The 18,566-nt window shown below is 37.2% G+C and overlaps 1 protein-coding gene across 1 annotated transcript in view; it reads left to right on the top strand.

Moving 5' to 3' along the window:
* Positions 1-18,566, top strand: part of SLC49A4 (solute carrier family 49 member 4) — a gene marked incomplete at its 3' end in the record, with an annotated part of 61,929 nt that overhangs the window by 1,259 nt on the left and 42,104 nt on the right. The window contains exon 2 of the mRNA XM_084232341.1: positions 6,861-6,954. Within this exon, the coding sequence (XP_084088467.1) occupies positions 6,861-6,954 (94 nt within the window). The remainder of the gene's footprint in view (positions 1-6,860; positions 6,955-18,566) is intronic.

The raw sequence follows: 18,566 nt of genomic DNA on the forward strand, positions 1-18,566 counted from the left end.
AAGAGAAATAACTTGATATGCTCTACACTGATGTTCAGTTCTGAGTGTTGTTCATTTAAAGAAGGCCATAAACAAACTAAAATACTTTAAAGTTGTGTGACAAGAATAACAAAGGATGTGAAAATCATAATGTGTAAGATAAAAGGAACTGGGTGTGTCAAACTTCAAAAAGAAACTTGAGGCACATTATAAAATACATGATGCTCAAGTAAAAGAGGAATTAGTCTTAATGTGTGCAGTTCCAGAAGGGAAGAACTAAACTGAATGAAGTAAGAAGGGGATGTAACTCAATACAATACAAGCAAGAACCCTCTAACAATGAGAACAATGAGAGGTATCCAGGCCTGGAGGTATGTTTTGACTGGCATAGAAATTTCAGGTAGGGGGCCTCCCTACTGGCCTAGGGGTTAAGTCTCAGTGCCAACCCAGTTATGGCACAGCAGCCCTCTACTGTCTCACGCACTTCTCCCCTTGGCAATGTATTTCAGTAAATCCTCCTGTTCTGTTCCCCACTCTATTTCTGGTGAATCCTCTCAGTCCCTGCGCCTCTTGCTTACACCCCAGTTCTTCTGTGCATAAATAAATAAAAATCTTTAAAAAAGAAATTCCAGGTAGAGCAAGTACTTATGCAGAGGATATGTGCTTCTCTTCTGAGAGTTTCTTATGCTGAGTAGAGGTTGTCTTTGTTTAGATTGTTTTGTTTATTCTTAAACTAGAAACTTTATTTGGATTGCACCAGTTTTTCTAAATGTTCAATCCCATTCCCCTCCCCCTTCTATCCCCACCCCAAAATTTAGACTTGGGTCCCAAATTGCATTTAGTTGTGATTGTGCCTTTGTGTCCTATCTGTGACACTTTCTTGGTCATTCTTTACAAGGTTAGCTACATTTAGAGGGAAATTTTGCTGTTTTTATTTATGTTTTTATCAGGAGCATTTTTCAATATTACTAAAGTTAGCCAACCTTGTGTGTTTGGTAGAGAAATGTTAATTTTTACTATTTTTATTATAATTATGTCTACTATCCATGGCCAAATAAATTAGGGACCACCTAATTGCTTTATGAAATAAACTACTTTAGTTTTTTCATAGTTCCTGTACTATACAGTAAATGCACTTTTATATTTTCCATTGATTGAAGCAATAAAAATAAATTTTAAAATTCTCCCTTTTAGTGAGTGGTTCTCCATTTCAGTAGGAGAAAGCTAATACACTTTCATGTGTTGGCTCTCTTGCTGCAAATTTCCTATCAATAAACATAGAAAGTAAGTTCCTGGCATCCTTGTGTACTAAAGTATCTTGCTCCCTAGAGGATAGGTTGTTGACCTTTCTGCTGCGATGGGTCCCAGCCAGCTAAGCAGAGAAGACCAGTTATCTTCTTAAAATGGGTATTGTACCATCTTCACCCCTATTCATTTTCTAGTGAGGAGACAAAAAGGGACTAGCTAGAGAACTAATAGAGTCAAAAGCAAGTGCGCCTGAGAAGTCAAGTGAAGAAGGTTTCAAGGAGGAAAGAACACCTAAAGCTGTGCTAAGCACTGATGAGATGTAGTCTCAGAGCACCTACATTCCAGTGAGGAGATACTGGTAACAAACAGTAAAATTGAATATTTAGTATGTCAGATGATGGTAAGTGCTTTGGAGAAAAATGAAACAGGGCAAGGGGGAAAGGAATTGTGATTGGGTGGTTTTTTGTTTTATATAGCATGTCAGGGCCTCCCCTGTGCCTGAACGCTGGGTTGCGAAGCTGCCCGCAGCCTCTGCAGCACCGGTTCGATCCCCGGCTGCTCCCTGGCCACCAGAGGAGGGTCCCACATGGTGCGCAGACCTCTCCTGCCGCCCACTACTCCCCTCAGCAGTGTACTTCGTCACTGCCTTTTCTACTCTCCCCTCTGGCTCTGGTGAGTTCTCTCACCCTCCCGCTCCCCTCTGGCTCTGGTGAGTTCTCTCACCCTCCAGCGCTTCTGGCTGTACCCAGTATTTGCATAAATAAATAAATCTTTAAAAAAAATATATATATATATAGCATGTCATTGACCAGGTGTGTTTCAGCAGAGACCTGAAGGAAAAAGGAAGGCAGACCTGGCAATGCTGGATAACACTGTTTCTGGCAAACACAAGTGTCCTTAACTTGTTTGGGACATCTAACATAGAGAGCACTGCGGCCTGTGTGGCTGGAATAGAGCCACGAGGAAAACAGCACTAGAAGATGAAGCCATACAGGTGGAGGCTGAATCATGCACAGCCTCCTAGGATGTTGGCCATTAAAGACTCAATTCGTTGAAAGGCTTGAGTTAAAAAGTGAAAAATATTCTGCCATTGTCTAGAGAATAAGAGCCTCAACCTGGAGACCAGCTAGAAGGTGAGTGGAATAACTCCAGTGAATTTGATGCTGACTTCCAACCAGGGTAATTGTAGTGTAGGATTTGAGAACTGGTTAGACTCCAGATGTCTATTGGAAGTAGACTCACCAGTAACTGCTGATAGATGGGATGTGGGGTATTCAGGAAAGAAAGGAGTCTAAGATGTTTCTCATATTTTTAGCATTAGTGATTGAAAGAATCAAGCTACAGTTTACTGAAATGTGGAAGATTCTGGAAGAAACAATTTGGGGACAGGTTGCATAAAGATCAGGGGTTTGAAATGCCTATTAGATATCTAGGTAAACAGATTAAACTGGCAGTCAGATTTCTATATAAGGAGTTCAGGGGAGAGGCCTGAGCAGTAAGTTTGGGGCTTATCAGGCTATATTGGTATTTGTGTCATGGGGCTGAGTGAGATCATCTGTCTCACAGGTGAGTTCCATGAAAGTAGGAAAGCATTGCTTGAGAGGAGAAGACTAAGTCTGGGGGCCTTCCGATTTTACCAGCCAGTAAGGATTGAGAATAGAGCCTTCAATTTAGTGACATGGCGCTCTTTGGTGTCCTTTAATAAACAGTTTCATTGGAGTGGTAGGGTTGCGTTCAAAATAAAATGCAAGAAGAATTGGAGACAGAGTGCAGCTATTTCTTTAACAGTTGTGCTGTAAAGGTCAGCAGGGAAATGGAGACACTAACTAGAGGAAAAAGCAGAGATTAAAGCAAATCTCTGAAATGCAGTATTCCAGTGTATCCAGTAGAAAGTAAAATTGACATGCTGGAGGGAAATGGAAAAAGTACTGTAGCCATGCCCTCCAGTAAGCAAGATCAGATGCACTGCTCAGAGCACAAGTAGACTGGTTGGCCTTAGATCAAAGTGTTGACAGCCAATTCTTTAGTAACACAGAGAAGATAATGTAGATGCAGATGCAGATGGTGGATGGTAGGAGCTTTTGGAATTGTGGAAGTTGTCTTTGTTTATAGTTCTTAGAAAACAGGAAACAAAATTATCACCTGACAAGTGAGGGTAGAGGAACAGTAATTGGAAGAGTGAGAAAGTACATATATTATGCAATTTTTTCATAGGAAATTGGAAGTGGCATGGACTAGGAATTATAATAGGATTGTTGGGCAACACAAAGTACTTTAAGTGATAGGATGTTAATTTCAAGTGAGACCAGTTGGCTGGTGTGTTTTTTCCCCCATCCTGTTCTGTAAGGCAAGTGCAGCCATGGGTGAGAGATTTAACCAAAGTTGTGGTTTGCCAGGCAAGTAGGAATATGAAAGTGCAGACAGAATGGAATGGGGAAAGATATTTGCAAACCATATATTAGAACAAGGAAAATGACATGCTTGCATAGACACAGACAGGCAATCTTAAGAGTCAGGGGTATTTTTCTATAAACAATTTGTGCAACTCAACAACAAGAAATCATACAACTAGAGTAAAAAAATGGGCAGAGGATCTAAAAAGACATTTCGTGAAAGATGGTAAACAGATGGCCAACACACACATGAAAAGATGTTCTGCGTTGCTTGTCAATAGGGAAATGTAAATCAAAACCACAATGAAATTTCACCTCATATCAGTTAGAATGGTTAATATCAAGAAATCAAGAAACATTAATTCTAGGCGAGGATGTGGAAAAAATTTATAGACAGGGACTTCAAAACCATTAATATAAATATACTGTATATGTTCAAGAAGACAAAAGAAAGCTTGAGAATGGTAAAGACAGACACATAAAAAGAGTAACACTAACAGTACTGAACTTCTGCATATGAAAATTAATCAGTGCCCAAGACAAAAACCAAAAAACCCAAACTAGACAGGATTTAAGAACAAATGAGACTTTGCAGAAGACAAGGTTAGTGAATTTGAAGACATAGTGATGGCTACTATCTGATGGGGTTCACATGATGGGGTTTGATGCACTCCAGAAGGCACAGTAGAAAGGTGTCAGGAGTTGGGGAGGTGGCAGGATGATGTGAGATTATGGGATTCATGAAGTCATTGGGATAAGGATGACCTGTGAAATCTTGGATCCTCAGAATGTGAACATGAAAAACAGGCACAGTGTTAGTCCTGATAGTCTCCAAGGCAGATTTAGGGTGGCAAGGCTAGAACTATTGGAAATAGGGAAGCAGGAGTCCTAAAAAGGTCAAGCCAAGCTCATCTTTACTCAGCTGATGGAAGTATGCCTGGAAAGGGCAGTCATACAGATAAACTGACTTCCCAAGCATCCATTGTGGATGTGTATATGGTTGGGTTTTTGTTGTTGTTGTTGTTTTTTCCTAATCAACCTTGCATCTTGAGTTTTTAAGCACCAGTTGTGGAGGTCCCATTCCTATATACAGTAAGTTCCCAGCAACAGAAATTGTCTCATCCATTGGAAAGAAGCTTCCTACATTGTCTGGTTGCCATATTTGAACAGAATTTATTTTTATTTTCAATCATGTTTGATTTTCCAAAATAGTTCTAATGGTTTTTGCACTCACATCCTAGCACTGTAATTACCTGGGATCTATTTATATAAAGATCCTAAATGTCATAAGTCTGTTTTCCTGGGATCATTATACCTTTCCTTCCCAAAGTCAGTTGATATCTTTTTGATGAAATTATAGAGTCCTGCACTGTCAGGATTCAAATGATGTAAAGGAAGTTTTCTATTTAAAATTGACAGTCAACTGAGTGGACTAAGTAATAGTTGGCAACACTTAAATATAAGCAAAAAAGCCACAAGCTATATCTTTGAGGTGGTTTTAATAATCAGCTTTTCACAACTTACTTGTTCTTGAAAGTTTATATTAACTGTTATATGGCCCTTTATTTTATTAAAAAACATTAAAATTGAGTAAAAAAGTATGCTAGCCTTCAGCTTTAACAATAGGAAACTTGGTATTTGGCCATATAGCCATAAACAGTGTTCTATCACTCACTTGGTGTTTACTTACCTTAATTACAAACCAGGTATTTAGGGGAAAAATAAACATCATGTAGAATATAAGCCTTATTCTGCTAAATCTATCCAGTGTTATTCACTATCCTATTGGGCACCTGTGCATCGATATAAAGTTATAATAAAACATTTTGCAAGTTTGGGATATTTATGACCACAAATGTACATTTTATTAATTGTCCTCTATTTCCTGAGGCTATAGCATTTTAAAATTTGTGTTTTTTCAGTGGAATCAGTAAATGAGCAGTATGGATGCATTACTTGCTACCAAGAAGCACATTTTCTATGATATTCCTTCTGCCAAATTCTATTAATAATATTTAGATCATATAAGGATATTATAAAGTTGACTCGGTTCACATCACAAATTATCTTCAGTGTAATATGTGTGTGCGCCTGATCCAGAGCTTGTTGATTCTTCTTGCTATATTTAATCTGCATAATTATGGTTTTGTTGACATTCAGTTTCCTTCAAACAGAGAGGTACTTTGAAGACCAAACATTTAATCATCACCTCTTTGCCAAAAAAAAGAAAAATTTGCACGAAACAGTTTAATTTTATCACTGTGGTTTCAAGGAAGTGTTGAGTTTGGGAGAAACTGGAAGAAATGTTGCCGCCTTTGCCACATACTCAGCATGATGTGTATAGTGTGACCCAGAGTAGTAAGGCAAAATTACAAAAGTGTACATTCCAATAGGAAGATGCAGTCCTGTTTTGTTATCCTGTTATGTTTATTATATTTTATTATATTACAACATATTATATTGCATTGTATTACTCTGCCATGGCTAGAATATTGTTTTAGGTTACCTTATTTTCATGTTCTATTTTTCACCGTGTTATACATATAACTGATCATTGCCAGTCATTTTCAAAATAAATGATCATATTTGGGATATAAAGGAAAAAGCTCTTTGATCCACATTATCTTGTAAAGTCCTAAGTGAGCCTTATTTTTTTTTTAAATAGCATCATTCTGTGCTTGCTTCGGCAGCACACATACTAAAAAAAAAGCATCATTCTATAAGTTGAAAGCCAGCTGATAAATCAAGAAAAAATAAAGTATTAGATTGTCCTAATTACAGAACAAAATATGGAATTGGTAAATTGTCATTTTTTGAGATTAAGGCAATAAATCTGTTACTTTAAAAGACTTTTTAGTTTAGCTTTTTATTAGCAGCTTGCATTTAAACATTAGAAATTTTATATTGGAGATATAAAACTAAAATATCTAGTCTTCAAAAATTATTTTCTGTATTCTTTTTAGTGGCTGAATGAAACATTTTAGCCATTCATTTTGAAAAGTCAGAGCTAATGGAATTTCCTCCCTCTCTCCTTGATGTGGTCATTCAAGTTTTCTATTAAAGTTAGAATCATTTATTTTCAGCTTGTAGGGTTTCCCCTCATGTTGGGAGTTAAAGGAAATGCATAATATCAGTATATAATATCAGTATGATTGAATGAAATATTAATCTTTGTTCTTGACATTGGACTTAACTGAAGAGAAAATAGAAAATAATCCCATTGTTTTTATTTACTTTTAGGTCTTCGGGTAACTGTGCTTCTGACTTCCTTCCTTATGGTTTTGGGAACCGGTCTAAGATGCATACCTATCTCAGACTTAATGCTTAAAAGAAGGTAAATTTTATAAATTACTACAATTTTCTCCCCATATTTTTGCTATGAGTAAATTATGTTTGGTTGTAAACTGTTCCATTTTTAAAAGCATTGTTAAAGGGTCACATTTATAGTGGCATTTTTTCCTCCTACATGATGGTTAGGTGGAGATTTCTTATTTGTCATGTGAAAGACACTATACAAGTTGTTGCATAAATGAGACAAGAAAAGGTTAATCTTTATGCTGTCTAGAAGCTATAATAATTATGTTCCCATAATAATAATAATTATGTTCCCATAACAATAGTATAGCATAATGAAGTTCAATGTAGTTAATACCATAGGCGCGATATAAAATTGCCTGGAGAAACTGAGAGATAAGGATACCAGGCTAAGGATATCAAAAAGCAGTGTTTGTGAAGGATATTTAATTAAACTAGGTGTTGAAGGATGAGTGGAATTTTGATAATTAGAGTTAAGATATACCAGGTAGAGTAACAGCAAAAATGAAGGCTGGGAGGCAGGTAAGCATTGGCTTCTTCTGGGCTGAGTAGGTAATATACAACAGCATTTTTTTAACTGGGTTTCATGGATTTATTCTAAAGATTTACAAGGTATATGAAGATTTTTTAGATTTGTTTTCCTTTTGGTTATAATTGTAAAAACTGTTTACCAGCAATAATCTGTTATTAAGACATTTTTATTGACCAGCATGTTAATTTCTTAAATTGGTATTTATCAAACTAGGATCCTTGGATGTGACCTTGAGAACCATTGATAATTTTTTTTTCCCTTTTAAAATAGACCACAAATTACTCAAGTTTGAGAGATACCAATCTATAGAATTAGGTATAAGAATGGCATATAAAGAGATGAGTTTAGTAAAGGTTATGCTGATTATGAAGGATCTTGTTGCCATCCTGTAGAATTGTATTGTCCTCATTGGACAGTTGGGAATCCCCTTTTGTTTGTTATCAGGGCAGCAATAGGATCAGGCCTCTGTAGTTAAACTATGATTTGACTTATATGGAATTGATTGCAAAGAAGAGAGGCTGCTGGCAGAAAACTAGGAAAGATGCAGTGAGAGTCCAAGCTGGAGCCATTCTTCTGTTTGTTAACTCATTTATAAGTTCATAAATTCAGTAAAATTCACCAATCACTTTTCTGGACATAGGAAATGCAGCTTAGATTACAAAAGACATACCCTTGCTTCATGGAGTTTACATTTTAGTTGGGGAGACTGGCAATAAACTACATAAAAAAGTAAATATATAGTAGGAGAAATATATATTATGGAGAAATAATATATATATATATATATATATATATATATATATATATATATATATATAATGGAGAAAAACCAAAATAGGAAAGAAGAATTTGAAATGTCAGAGAAGGAAGGTGAAATTTCAGAAAGAATGGCCAAGCATACTGGGAAGATAACATTTTTGCATTAAAAAAAAAAAAAAAACAACAACACTGAAGGAATGAATGGATGTTGCATTAGATTCTCTAGGAGACAAGTATTGCAGGCAAAGCACAGCAAGTGTAAAGGGTGGGGCAGGTCGCGTGTGCCTGGTGGAAAAGCTGGTATATCTGGAGTCCAGGGAGGGACTTTATGGAAAGAGTGGTAGAAAATGAGACCAGACCATTTATGGGATAGTAGAGGGAGTATGGATACTTCAACTTTTTCTGGGCTAGGAAATGATGACGGTATTGTAGTGAGAAGCATGTCATAGGCTGCTTTACTGGTAATAGGATGCAGTTGAAGGTCGAAGTGAGGAGACCAGTTGGGGAAACAGTACAATAAACCAGGTAAAAGATGAGGGTGGCTTAGGCTAAAGTGGTGGCTGGCAATGAGAAATAGTCAAACTGATTATAGTTTTGATGAAATAAGGGGAAGTCCAGAAAGATGCCTTGCCTTTGGAAGTTGTAGGAATGGAAAGGATAGCACAGATGTGAGCGAGAACATAAGAAAACAATGGGAGAAAATACAATTGAGGCTTTATTGGAGAGACTGAAGTTGATGATTCTGTTCATAGAGATAAGGAACACAGGAAGAAGAAGGAGTAGATTTTAGGTACAAGGTATTGTTTTTCGTTTTGAACAGAATTTTTCAGTTTCAAAATAAAGGCTCTTCATTTTTAAAATGTGTTACTTTTCTAAAATGTGTAAGTGCCATATTTTAAAATGAAGGTAGCAAAATCATATAGGTTCCTGTGAAAAGCTAGTCTTCATTTCCTAGCCTTCTGAGTGAGGTTTTAACAGATGAGTTTCGTTATTGAGATAGTCTTGATTTTCCTAACATCCAATAAGTTTAAGCATCCAGTTTTTAAGAACAAATTTCAGTGTAGGCTCAAATTCAGCACTGCATTCGTTTAAAATGTCTGTTAATGTTTTTGTTAGGGTTTCTTCTGGTTTGGGCCTTCTATACTAGTACTTCTTCCTAGTCTTATATTCCCTTAATTTGCTTCCCACATATAAAATTTTAGAAAAAAACAGTTGACTGTGTTGATGGAGAGGTACTGTGAAAAACAAGTAGAGGTTATTAAGGAATATTAGCAAAGAAAGAAAAAAAATAGATTAAATCATTCATTAAAAAAAGGATGTAAATTGAATTTTTAATCCCATGTGTTCATCTGTAAAGAATGTAAGAACATTATCCCCTTGAAATGAGACTTCATTTTGTGTCATATAGCATTTCTTTTAAACAGTATTACTAACAATGCATTTGTAGCTGTTAAAATAAAAATGTTCCAATTGGAATATGTAGCTTTTTTCATGTTCAAAGAGTTTATTCCAGCTTGGATGGCATATTATGGTAGAGTTATTTATATTCATGTCAAAATAGGGAGATAAGATTATAACATGATTTCTTCCTATCTGTAAAACATGAGGGGGCTATAGCAGATGAGCTCTAGCAGATGTTTTGAGTAATATGGAATACATACTTTTGAATAATAGGTACAATAAATTGAGCACCACTTTTAAGCTTTAGTCTAAGTTTAAAAGTGGTGATCAATCTATTTTAAAATGCATTTTTATGCATTTGGCTGGAAATGAGACAAGCATTTAGCATTTTGTGTTTTTGTGTCCCTATTTTACTCGGAGCTTTTTGAGTTTCTGACCCCGCCTTCTGGAGTAGTACCCCTGCAACTTAGAGTTCCCATATTTTAGCTTTTGTAAATCTAGAGACATGAGAATAAAAACTGTATGAGCCCATTCCTCAAATACATTTATTCCCACCTTCCTAGAAATATTCTGTCTTTGCATAGTATCAATATTTCTTTTATCTGCATAGTACCAGGGAAAAATTACTTTTTTCTTATTAATATCAGAGATAAATGAGCTTCGAATATGAACTAAAAAGTGTTTCTTCTATGATCAGAAAGCAAATTATAACCAAAAAATTATAAATGGCATTGTTGTATAGTGTGAAGTGATATTACATGCCCAATAAACAATTTAAAGGTGAACTTAGAGTAAGTTATATCTGCTTTTACTCATAGGTATCCCCAGTGAATCATAGGCCACATGCCATATAATCTTTCATTTTAGTATCATTTTTATTATTAGTAACAGATAACATTTACTAGCATGGATTAGATATTTAAATAGTATAGTTCTAGTGAACATGAATTTTCTAATCATATACTCCATATGAAATGCTTTGCAGCTGGAAAAATTACATTTAAAATGAACATATCAGAAATGATGAATTATTTACTAAACAGTTTCATGACAGTTGCTTAACTATCTGGAATAAAGAGAAACTTAAATATCCGCCTTACCACTTAAGTAAATTCCAATTTGGACCAAGGATTTAAATGTAAAAATGATCCATAAAAGTATTAGAAGTGGGGCCTCCCTGGTGGCTCGGGGGGTTGGGACGCAACCTGTGAGGTTGTCTGCAGCCACTGCAGCACAAGTTCGATCCCCGCTGGCCAGGGAGCAATCCACATGGCACAGCAGACCTCTCCTGACTTGCCTGCTGCTCCCCTCAGCAGTGTGCTTCAGTCAGTCCACGTGTTCTGTTCCCCACTCTGCCTCTGGTGAATCCTCTCACCCCCCCCCACCTCTGGCCTGTACCCCTAGTTCTTGTATGCATAAATAAATGATAATAATATAATAATAAAAAGTATTAGAAGCATTATTGACAGCCTGCATATTACTAAAGAATAGACTGAACTGTATAAAATACACAAACTCTGAAGGAGAGTGAGCTGCCAAGGCAGATAGGCAGCTCTGTACCACACAATGTGCACCAGGTTCCTTCTCCATTGTTGCTCCAACATACCCTAGGGTAAGTTTTTTTCCAGGTGGCTGAAACTGGCTTGTTAGCATGCTCTCTTTTATTCTAGTCAGGGAAAGGGAAGTAGACATCCCATCCAGGGCTACATCTCTAAGTTATGACTAAGAGCTTGTATTTATCGTTTCTTCTGACATCCCATTGGTACAGACATAGTCACATGGTCACGCCTGTCTGCAAGTGAGACCAGAAATGTAGCTCAGCTGTCAGGTACCCAGTAAAAACTCAAGAATTCTATAACAAAAGGGGAGAAAAGGGAAAAATAGATATAAGGAGACAGTCATCTCTGCTACCAGTTACTTCCAGGTGTCCATGAATGCCCTTCTTCCCATGCAGAAAATATATTCATCCTACTCCAAAGGAAAAAACCCACAACACTGTTTAATTTTTACATCCACCTCAAAATACAGAATCTCTGGGTTCAGTCATGTCACTGTAGCTCTCTTGGAGATAAGTCCTCTGGTTGTTCTTTTTGACTTTCGATTTTATTCTCTAGAAAACTGTTTTTGTCAGGTATCCTTAGCGACCACAAGTGAAGTGAAGATTACAGCACATGTTCTTCTTGGAGGCTGTATAGCTTTTGCATTTCACTCACTGCCTGGTGCTAATTGGGGAACCTGAGACTTGCTCTAGGGATTGTTTTGTGGTGTCATTGACAATACATTCTCCTCAGACACTTACTAGACTTCTAGTCTGTTTACATTCAGTAAGTTGCTTGTAAACGTAGCCACACCCAAACATTTTTACTTCTGGCTGTGGTTCTTACACCTGCTGAAACTCCTTTCCTATACTGACTTTTGTGCTTAGCCCATCCCTTTTCCTTCAATGTAATGGCAGCTACATCGATGCTGTCTGAAAAAAGTAGGTCTGAGTAGCAAAGTAACACCTTTAATCTGATCTTTTCTTCTAGACAAGATCCAAAGCACGTTTTATTTCCTGCCACTTAGGATACAGAAGCAACCTGAGGCTTCAAATTCCTAAAGTCTCATTAAATTTAGATTGTAGACCTCAGGCTGAGAAAAACTCCTTAACAGAGCTCTTGACCCTTCCATCCTTGCTTGCAAACAAACTAACTCTTACCTGACTATATCTCTCTTACAGTGTCATCCTAAAAGCAAAATAGGGGAGGAAATAGAGAGTAATGTTTTGATTTTTTTCCATCCATTTCCAAGCTATCACAAGCAGTGGTTTTGCTGCCTCTCACTCCATCTGCCTTTTAAGCCGAATGACTAAGTCAGTGCCAAATATGTTGTGTCTTTATGAATGCCGCACCCCAGATTGGAAGCTAATTTCTCAATCAAGGAACAAGTTAAGCTGCTATAATGAGGACCCGAAAATATAATAGCTCAGTAAAAGTATTTCTTAGTTGGTAGTCAGTCCAGAGTTGGCAGGTGGACCATGACACAAAGGCAGCTCTAGTCCACAAGGGACCTAAGTCCCCTCTATTTTGTTGCTCCCTAGGAAGATGACCTTGGCAGTACAGTCCAAAGGCCGGTTCATCAGCACTGTTGTCACATTTTATCCCTTAGGAAGAGGGGAAAGGAAAGCAGGGAGAACATTTTAGGAGGTGACCCTGAAGTCCTCATACTCTAATCTCACTGGTCCAAACTTAGTAACAAGGTCCCACACTTCCACAACACGCCTTGGAATTGTAGACTGCAGCACCTCAGCAAAAACTTTGATGCTCTGTAACTAAAAGGAAAATAGAAAGACTGGACTTTGGGGGAGCAAATTAACTGCTTAGCGGGAAAAGATCATTTTTGGTTTTTTTTAATGGTGCATTTTATTTATTTTTTTATAAAGCAATTTTTTTTAAGATTTATTTATTTATATAAGCACTGGGTACAGTCAGAAGCGCGGGAGGGTGAGAGAATTCACCAGAGCCAGAGCGGGGAACAGGACAGGCAGACTGAAGAAGTACACTGCTGAGGGGAGCAGCGAGCAGCAGGAGAGATCTGCGTGCCATGTGGGACCCTTGCCTGGCGGCCGGGGATCGAACCAGCGTTGCAGAGGCTGCGGGCAGCTTTGCAACCCAGCACTCAACCGCTGCACCACCTGGGAGGCCCAGGAAAAGATCATTTTGGATCCTCATTTCATATTATGCTTCAAAATAAATTCAGATGAACCAAATGGTTAAATAAGTAGCTGGAAAACAGTATGTGGGGATATTTATTTGATTGTCTACATGGGAAAAGTATTTTTTGTAAGTGTGGGGGGAAAAAAAAAGAAAGGGGTCTCCCTGATGGCGCAGGGGGTTAAGTCGAAGCACTATGAAGCTGTCTGCAGCCACTGCAGCACAAGTTCGATCCCCGGCCAGGGAGGTGACCCACATGACACAGCAGACCTCTCCTGTCTTGGCCACTGCTCCCCCAGCAGTGTATTTCAGTAGATCTTTGTCTGTGGTGAATCCTTTCACCCCCCTGCGCCCCTGACCTGCACCCCAGCTCTTATATGTATAAATAAATAAATAAATCTTAAAAAAAAAAAAAGGAAAACCATAAAGAGAAAAATTGATAGATCTGACTACTAACAAATTATTAAATTTTATGTTTCCAAAAAAAAAAAAAAACCACCAGCAAGGAGTATTTATCAAAATAAATACAATAATAGGTAAATAATGTACATAAATACATAAACCACTCATTCAAATCAAGACAAATTATAATATACTAATAGGAAAAATGATAAATATTCAGAAAAGAAATGCAAGTTAAAATAAGGAGATGCCTTTTTGGCTGCATCTAGTGTAGTAGACAGAATTATGTCCCCATGTGCAAAAGATGTCCCCATTCTAATCTTGGAATCTCTGAGTATATTATATTACATGGCAGAGCACTGTGGTTACATATAGAATTAATTGTATATCAACTGACCTTAAAATGGGAGATTGGCCTGGGTTATCCAGATGGGTCCAATATAATCACAAACAGAGAACCAAAGAGGAAATCAGGAATGCAGGACTTAGACTGCTCTCACTGACTTCGAAGATGCAGGAAGAGGGTGATGAACCAGTGAACCCAGGTGGCTGGTAGAAACTGGAAAAGGCAAGGAAACATCTTCTTCAGGGACTCCAGGAAGGAATGCAGCCATGCCAACCCCCAGCGTTAGCCCAGTGAGACTTGTGTTGGACTTCTGACTTACAGAACTGTAAGATACTAGATTTGTATTGTTTTAAAACCACTAAGTTTATGGTAGTTTGTTATAACAGCAATCGAGAACTCGTACTTCAAGTTGTGTGTGTATGTTTAAATAGTGGCACTCCATGCTGGTGAGTGAAGGACAGGTCAGCCACTGTTGATGGAATATAAATTACTATAAACTCTCCTGAAAGACAATTTGGGAGTATGTTTCATAAAGCCTAAAATGTTCATACTCTTTGACTTATTGACTCTAAAGAAATAATTTGGAAAGTAGCAAATATTTACAAAGATTTTTCACAACAGCATTATTAATATTAGCTAGTAAGGAGCAAACATTAGGAAAATAGTTAAATGAGTTTTTATACATTTGTATAATAATCTGTCAGGAGACCATTAAAAATTATGCTCACAAAGAATCTAATGAAAATGCTTATGATAGATTAAAGTTAAAATGATTTAGTGATAAAGCGGTATATTCAATATGATGTCTGTGTTGCCTATGCTTGAGTGTCGATTAAAAGCTGCATTGGGTAAAAAAAACAAAAGAAAAAAGACATGACAATCAAAATAGTAGTAGGGGTTGTCTGAGTTATTAACAGAGTTATTAAATTTGTGGATTTTTTTTCCTTCTCTGTACGCTTCTTTTCTCCTATGAATGTGGGTTTATAAATATATTTATACATGTGATAGATATATATTTATGAATACTTTTAAACTAGAAAGACAAAATAAAAGCTATGGGGAGGAAAAGTCCATTTTTACTCTTGTACCTTGCCAAGAGATTATTCCATTTGGTCTTAATAAAAACCCAGTGAGAAAGATAAAGTACCTTTGGAGAAAATGAAACAGAAAGAGAACAAATGATTCACTAGAGATTATATGCTTAGTAAATTTAGCTGAAACTAGAAGCTGAATCTTTTGGTATCTAATCCAGTATTCTTTTCACTGTGTTTTTATGTATGTTCTTTAACTGCTACTTGGTTAGTTTTATAAGCTCCTTTAGGGCCAAAACTGTAATACTCATCTTTATATTTTTTTAGTGTCTAGCTATAGCTGCCTTGACCATAGTACATTTTCTGTAGATATTTTAATTGAATCTTATCGGCCAAAGGTATTAAAGGATACAAAAGTGAAACAGATTTTCATGAAAGAAAGCTATACTAGGATAACGGTCTTCAGAAGCCTTATTCCTTCTCACCAGCTCTGTTTCTCTCTCTCTAAATTCCTCTTTCTGTAATTAATTCATAGCATTTGTGACTTTTTAGTGCCCCGTCCTTTCCTGGACTAAATAAAGGCAAACTATTTGTAGCACTTTTGCCATTGTCAGTATCCTGGAAATCCTGTAACACATGAGTTTACTGTGATGCAGGATCATCAGGAATTGGGAGGTTTATGAATCATCGATGTGTTGAGACTTGGGGTTATTTTTATGGATTATAAGTTATTTTATATTAAAAACACATAGACTGTAAGTTAAGAATGATGGATTTACACTAAGAAAATATCAGTCAGGTTTCTAAAACACCTGACTCTCTAATATTATCGCAATAGTAGTCATAATAAACAAAGGTTTATAAAATAGGTTTATGCATAGAATAAAAATATGCAGTTAACTGCATGCCTTGTTTAAGAACCTTGTATTATTTTAACAGTTAATGCTTTTTATTATTACTATTGTTAACAGAGAACCATAAAATGAGACCAGGTGGAAGAGTAGAGACATCTAGGCTGATTAAATCAGTTCTAATTTTGACTTCTTGGCCTGACTTAACCACTAGCTAGTTATATCAGTTAGAGCTCCTCCTAATACTTTCCAGAAAAAGGAAAGTTATAAAATTATTATAAGTGTGATATCTTAAATGTAGAACTCTCTGGAACTCAGTTTTCATATATATAAAATGAGGAAGGTGTGTTATCTAGATGAGGTTTGACAGGTGTCTTTGGGCTTTAAAAATTTTAATTCTAAAACATTGTATTATTGTAAGTAGAAAACAATTTAGGAATCAAAGGTATTTTTTCAAAGATTTATATTTATTTATACATACAAGAGCTAGGGTGCAGGCCAGAGGTGCAGGAGGGCAGGGGGAGAGGGGTGAGAGGATTCATCAGAGACAGAGTGGGGAATACAACAGGCAGATTGACTGAAATACACTGTTGAGGGGAGCAGCAGGAGAGACAGGAGAGGTCTGCTGCGCCATGTGAGTAGCTCCCTGGCTGGGGATGGAACTCATGCTGCAGTGGCTGTGATTGCTTCATAGTGCTGCCTCTTAACTCCTTGCGCCACTAGGGAGGCCCTGGAATCATAAGTATTTGTTTCAGGATGTCAGAAAGCAAAAGGCTAGGATACCAGAATATAACTAAATACAAGCAAAATGTCAAGTACATTGGAAAACATGAGCTGTGGATCTTCAGTTTGAACTTTTGCTCTTGGCATTTGTTTGAAAGCTAGAGTATATTGAATACTATGAAAAGGAGTGCAGTGGTGTGCAAAGGCCAGACCATGTGCCACTGAAGCTTCAGCCCATGGGCAACGGCACTAAATGAAGGAATACAGGGCCACAGCAGGATTTGCGGAGGCCTCCTTAGGCATCTACCAGGCCTACTGCAGCTTAGCCAGTCTTAGCGGGATGCCATAGAAACTGCTGGGTCTTTATTCTAATCTTGCTCTTAGCCTGGTAGTGAAAATTCCCTTATTTCTCATTCACTTTTCTACCCCGACTATGGGAATAGAACAAACCAGGCCTCAGAAGGAGACAGAAGTTAGGCAAGGAGAGGAAAATAAAAAAGACCAGTAGGAGAAAGGGAGAAAAGAGAGTTGAAAAAAGGGGATGGAGAGGGAGAGAAGAAAAGAGAGTAAGTTAAGGAATCAATGAGAAATGAGAGGAGACTGGAATGAAGGAGAGCAACACACCTGCCCCTTCACAGATCTGTCACAATTTGACCTGCAAAGGCCAGAAGATCTGCAGTCCCTAACTGACTGTATATCGACCTTCATCAAGCATGATGTTTCAGTCAGTAAGCAAGAATAGATCCCTTGAGTTAACTAGTCAACTTTTAACTCGTCAACTTCCAGAGAGCTCCCTTTCTGCTATAAAATTTACTGCACAGTAGTCAAAACTACCTCCTTGTGCATGTAACTTCTGTGCACCTTTTCCAAGTCCACTGTACTTAAGACACTAAAAAGCACTGCCCTTGCTTTTACTACCCCAGATACCTTTTTTTTTTTTTAAGTTTTATTTCTAGGATATCTGTGAATCATTGCTGAATTTAAACTTTTTCAAATTTAGAAACTGATACACATTTGTAACTGTGTGCAGGATCCTTGTTTGTCTAAGTGACTCTACTTCCCTGTACCTGGACCAACCTGCACTTGCTGGAGGGCATCCGTGCTGCCTCGGTGCTGCTCTATTAGGTTTAGGAGGCCGAGGGGAGTTTAGAATCCATGGTCTTTACTGGGGAGGAACTTAACTAATACTTGCAAAAAAAACAAAACTAAAGTACAAAGATGACCCAGGAAAATTAATATTAAGACGTATGTTTTATTTCACTTTACTGAGAATTGTGAATCACTCCTCTTTTATTTTCCTTTGTTATTTTTTACAGACAGCCCAGATCAATAAGTATTCATTTCTGAAAGCCAACTTCTTTCATAAGTGCATAGAAAGCATTAAGATAGTCACAAAATGCATTTATCTTTCAATATGTAAAGGCTTTTCAGTTTAGACTTTTCATTTAAGCTGGGTGGTTTTTCTTTCCACATTGCCACTAACTACCAGAATGAATAGTTTAAATTCAGATTTCCATTTCTCCATGAGTCTGGCTTCCATTCTCAGTATTCTGCTGATACTGCTACTCAGACCACAAATGACCTCCTCACTGCTGAACCAATGTTACATTTCAATTAAATGATCTTTCTGTTTGACTTGACACCATTAACTACTCTCTCTCTCTCATCTTCTTGAAACCCTTCTCTATTTAATTGCTATGACACCAGTCTTTCCCCATTTTTTTCTAGTTTCTGTAATTGTTCCTTTCCAATCATCTTTCTAGATTCCTCTTCTTTATTTAAAAAATATTGGTATTCTCCAGTGTTTGTTCCCCAACCCCAGTGTATCTCCCTCGGTTCAGACCCCTTTGCTTAGCTCCTGACCTATATTCAGTCACTTACTGGATGTCTTTTA

Source organism: Talpa europaea (genome assembly GCF_964194135.1).
Source record: "Talpa europaea genome assembly, chromosome: 4".
In the NCBI taxonomy this organism is placed as follows: domain Eukaryota; kingdom Metazoa; phylum Chordata; class Mammalia; order Eulipotyphla; family Talpidae; genus Talpa; species Talpa europaea.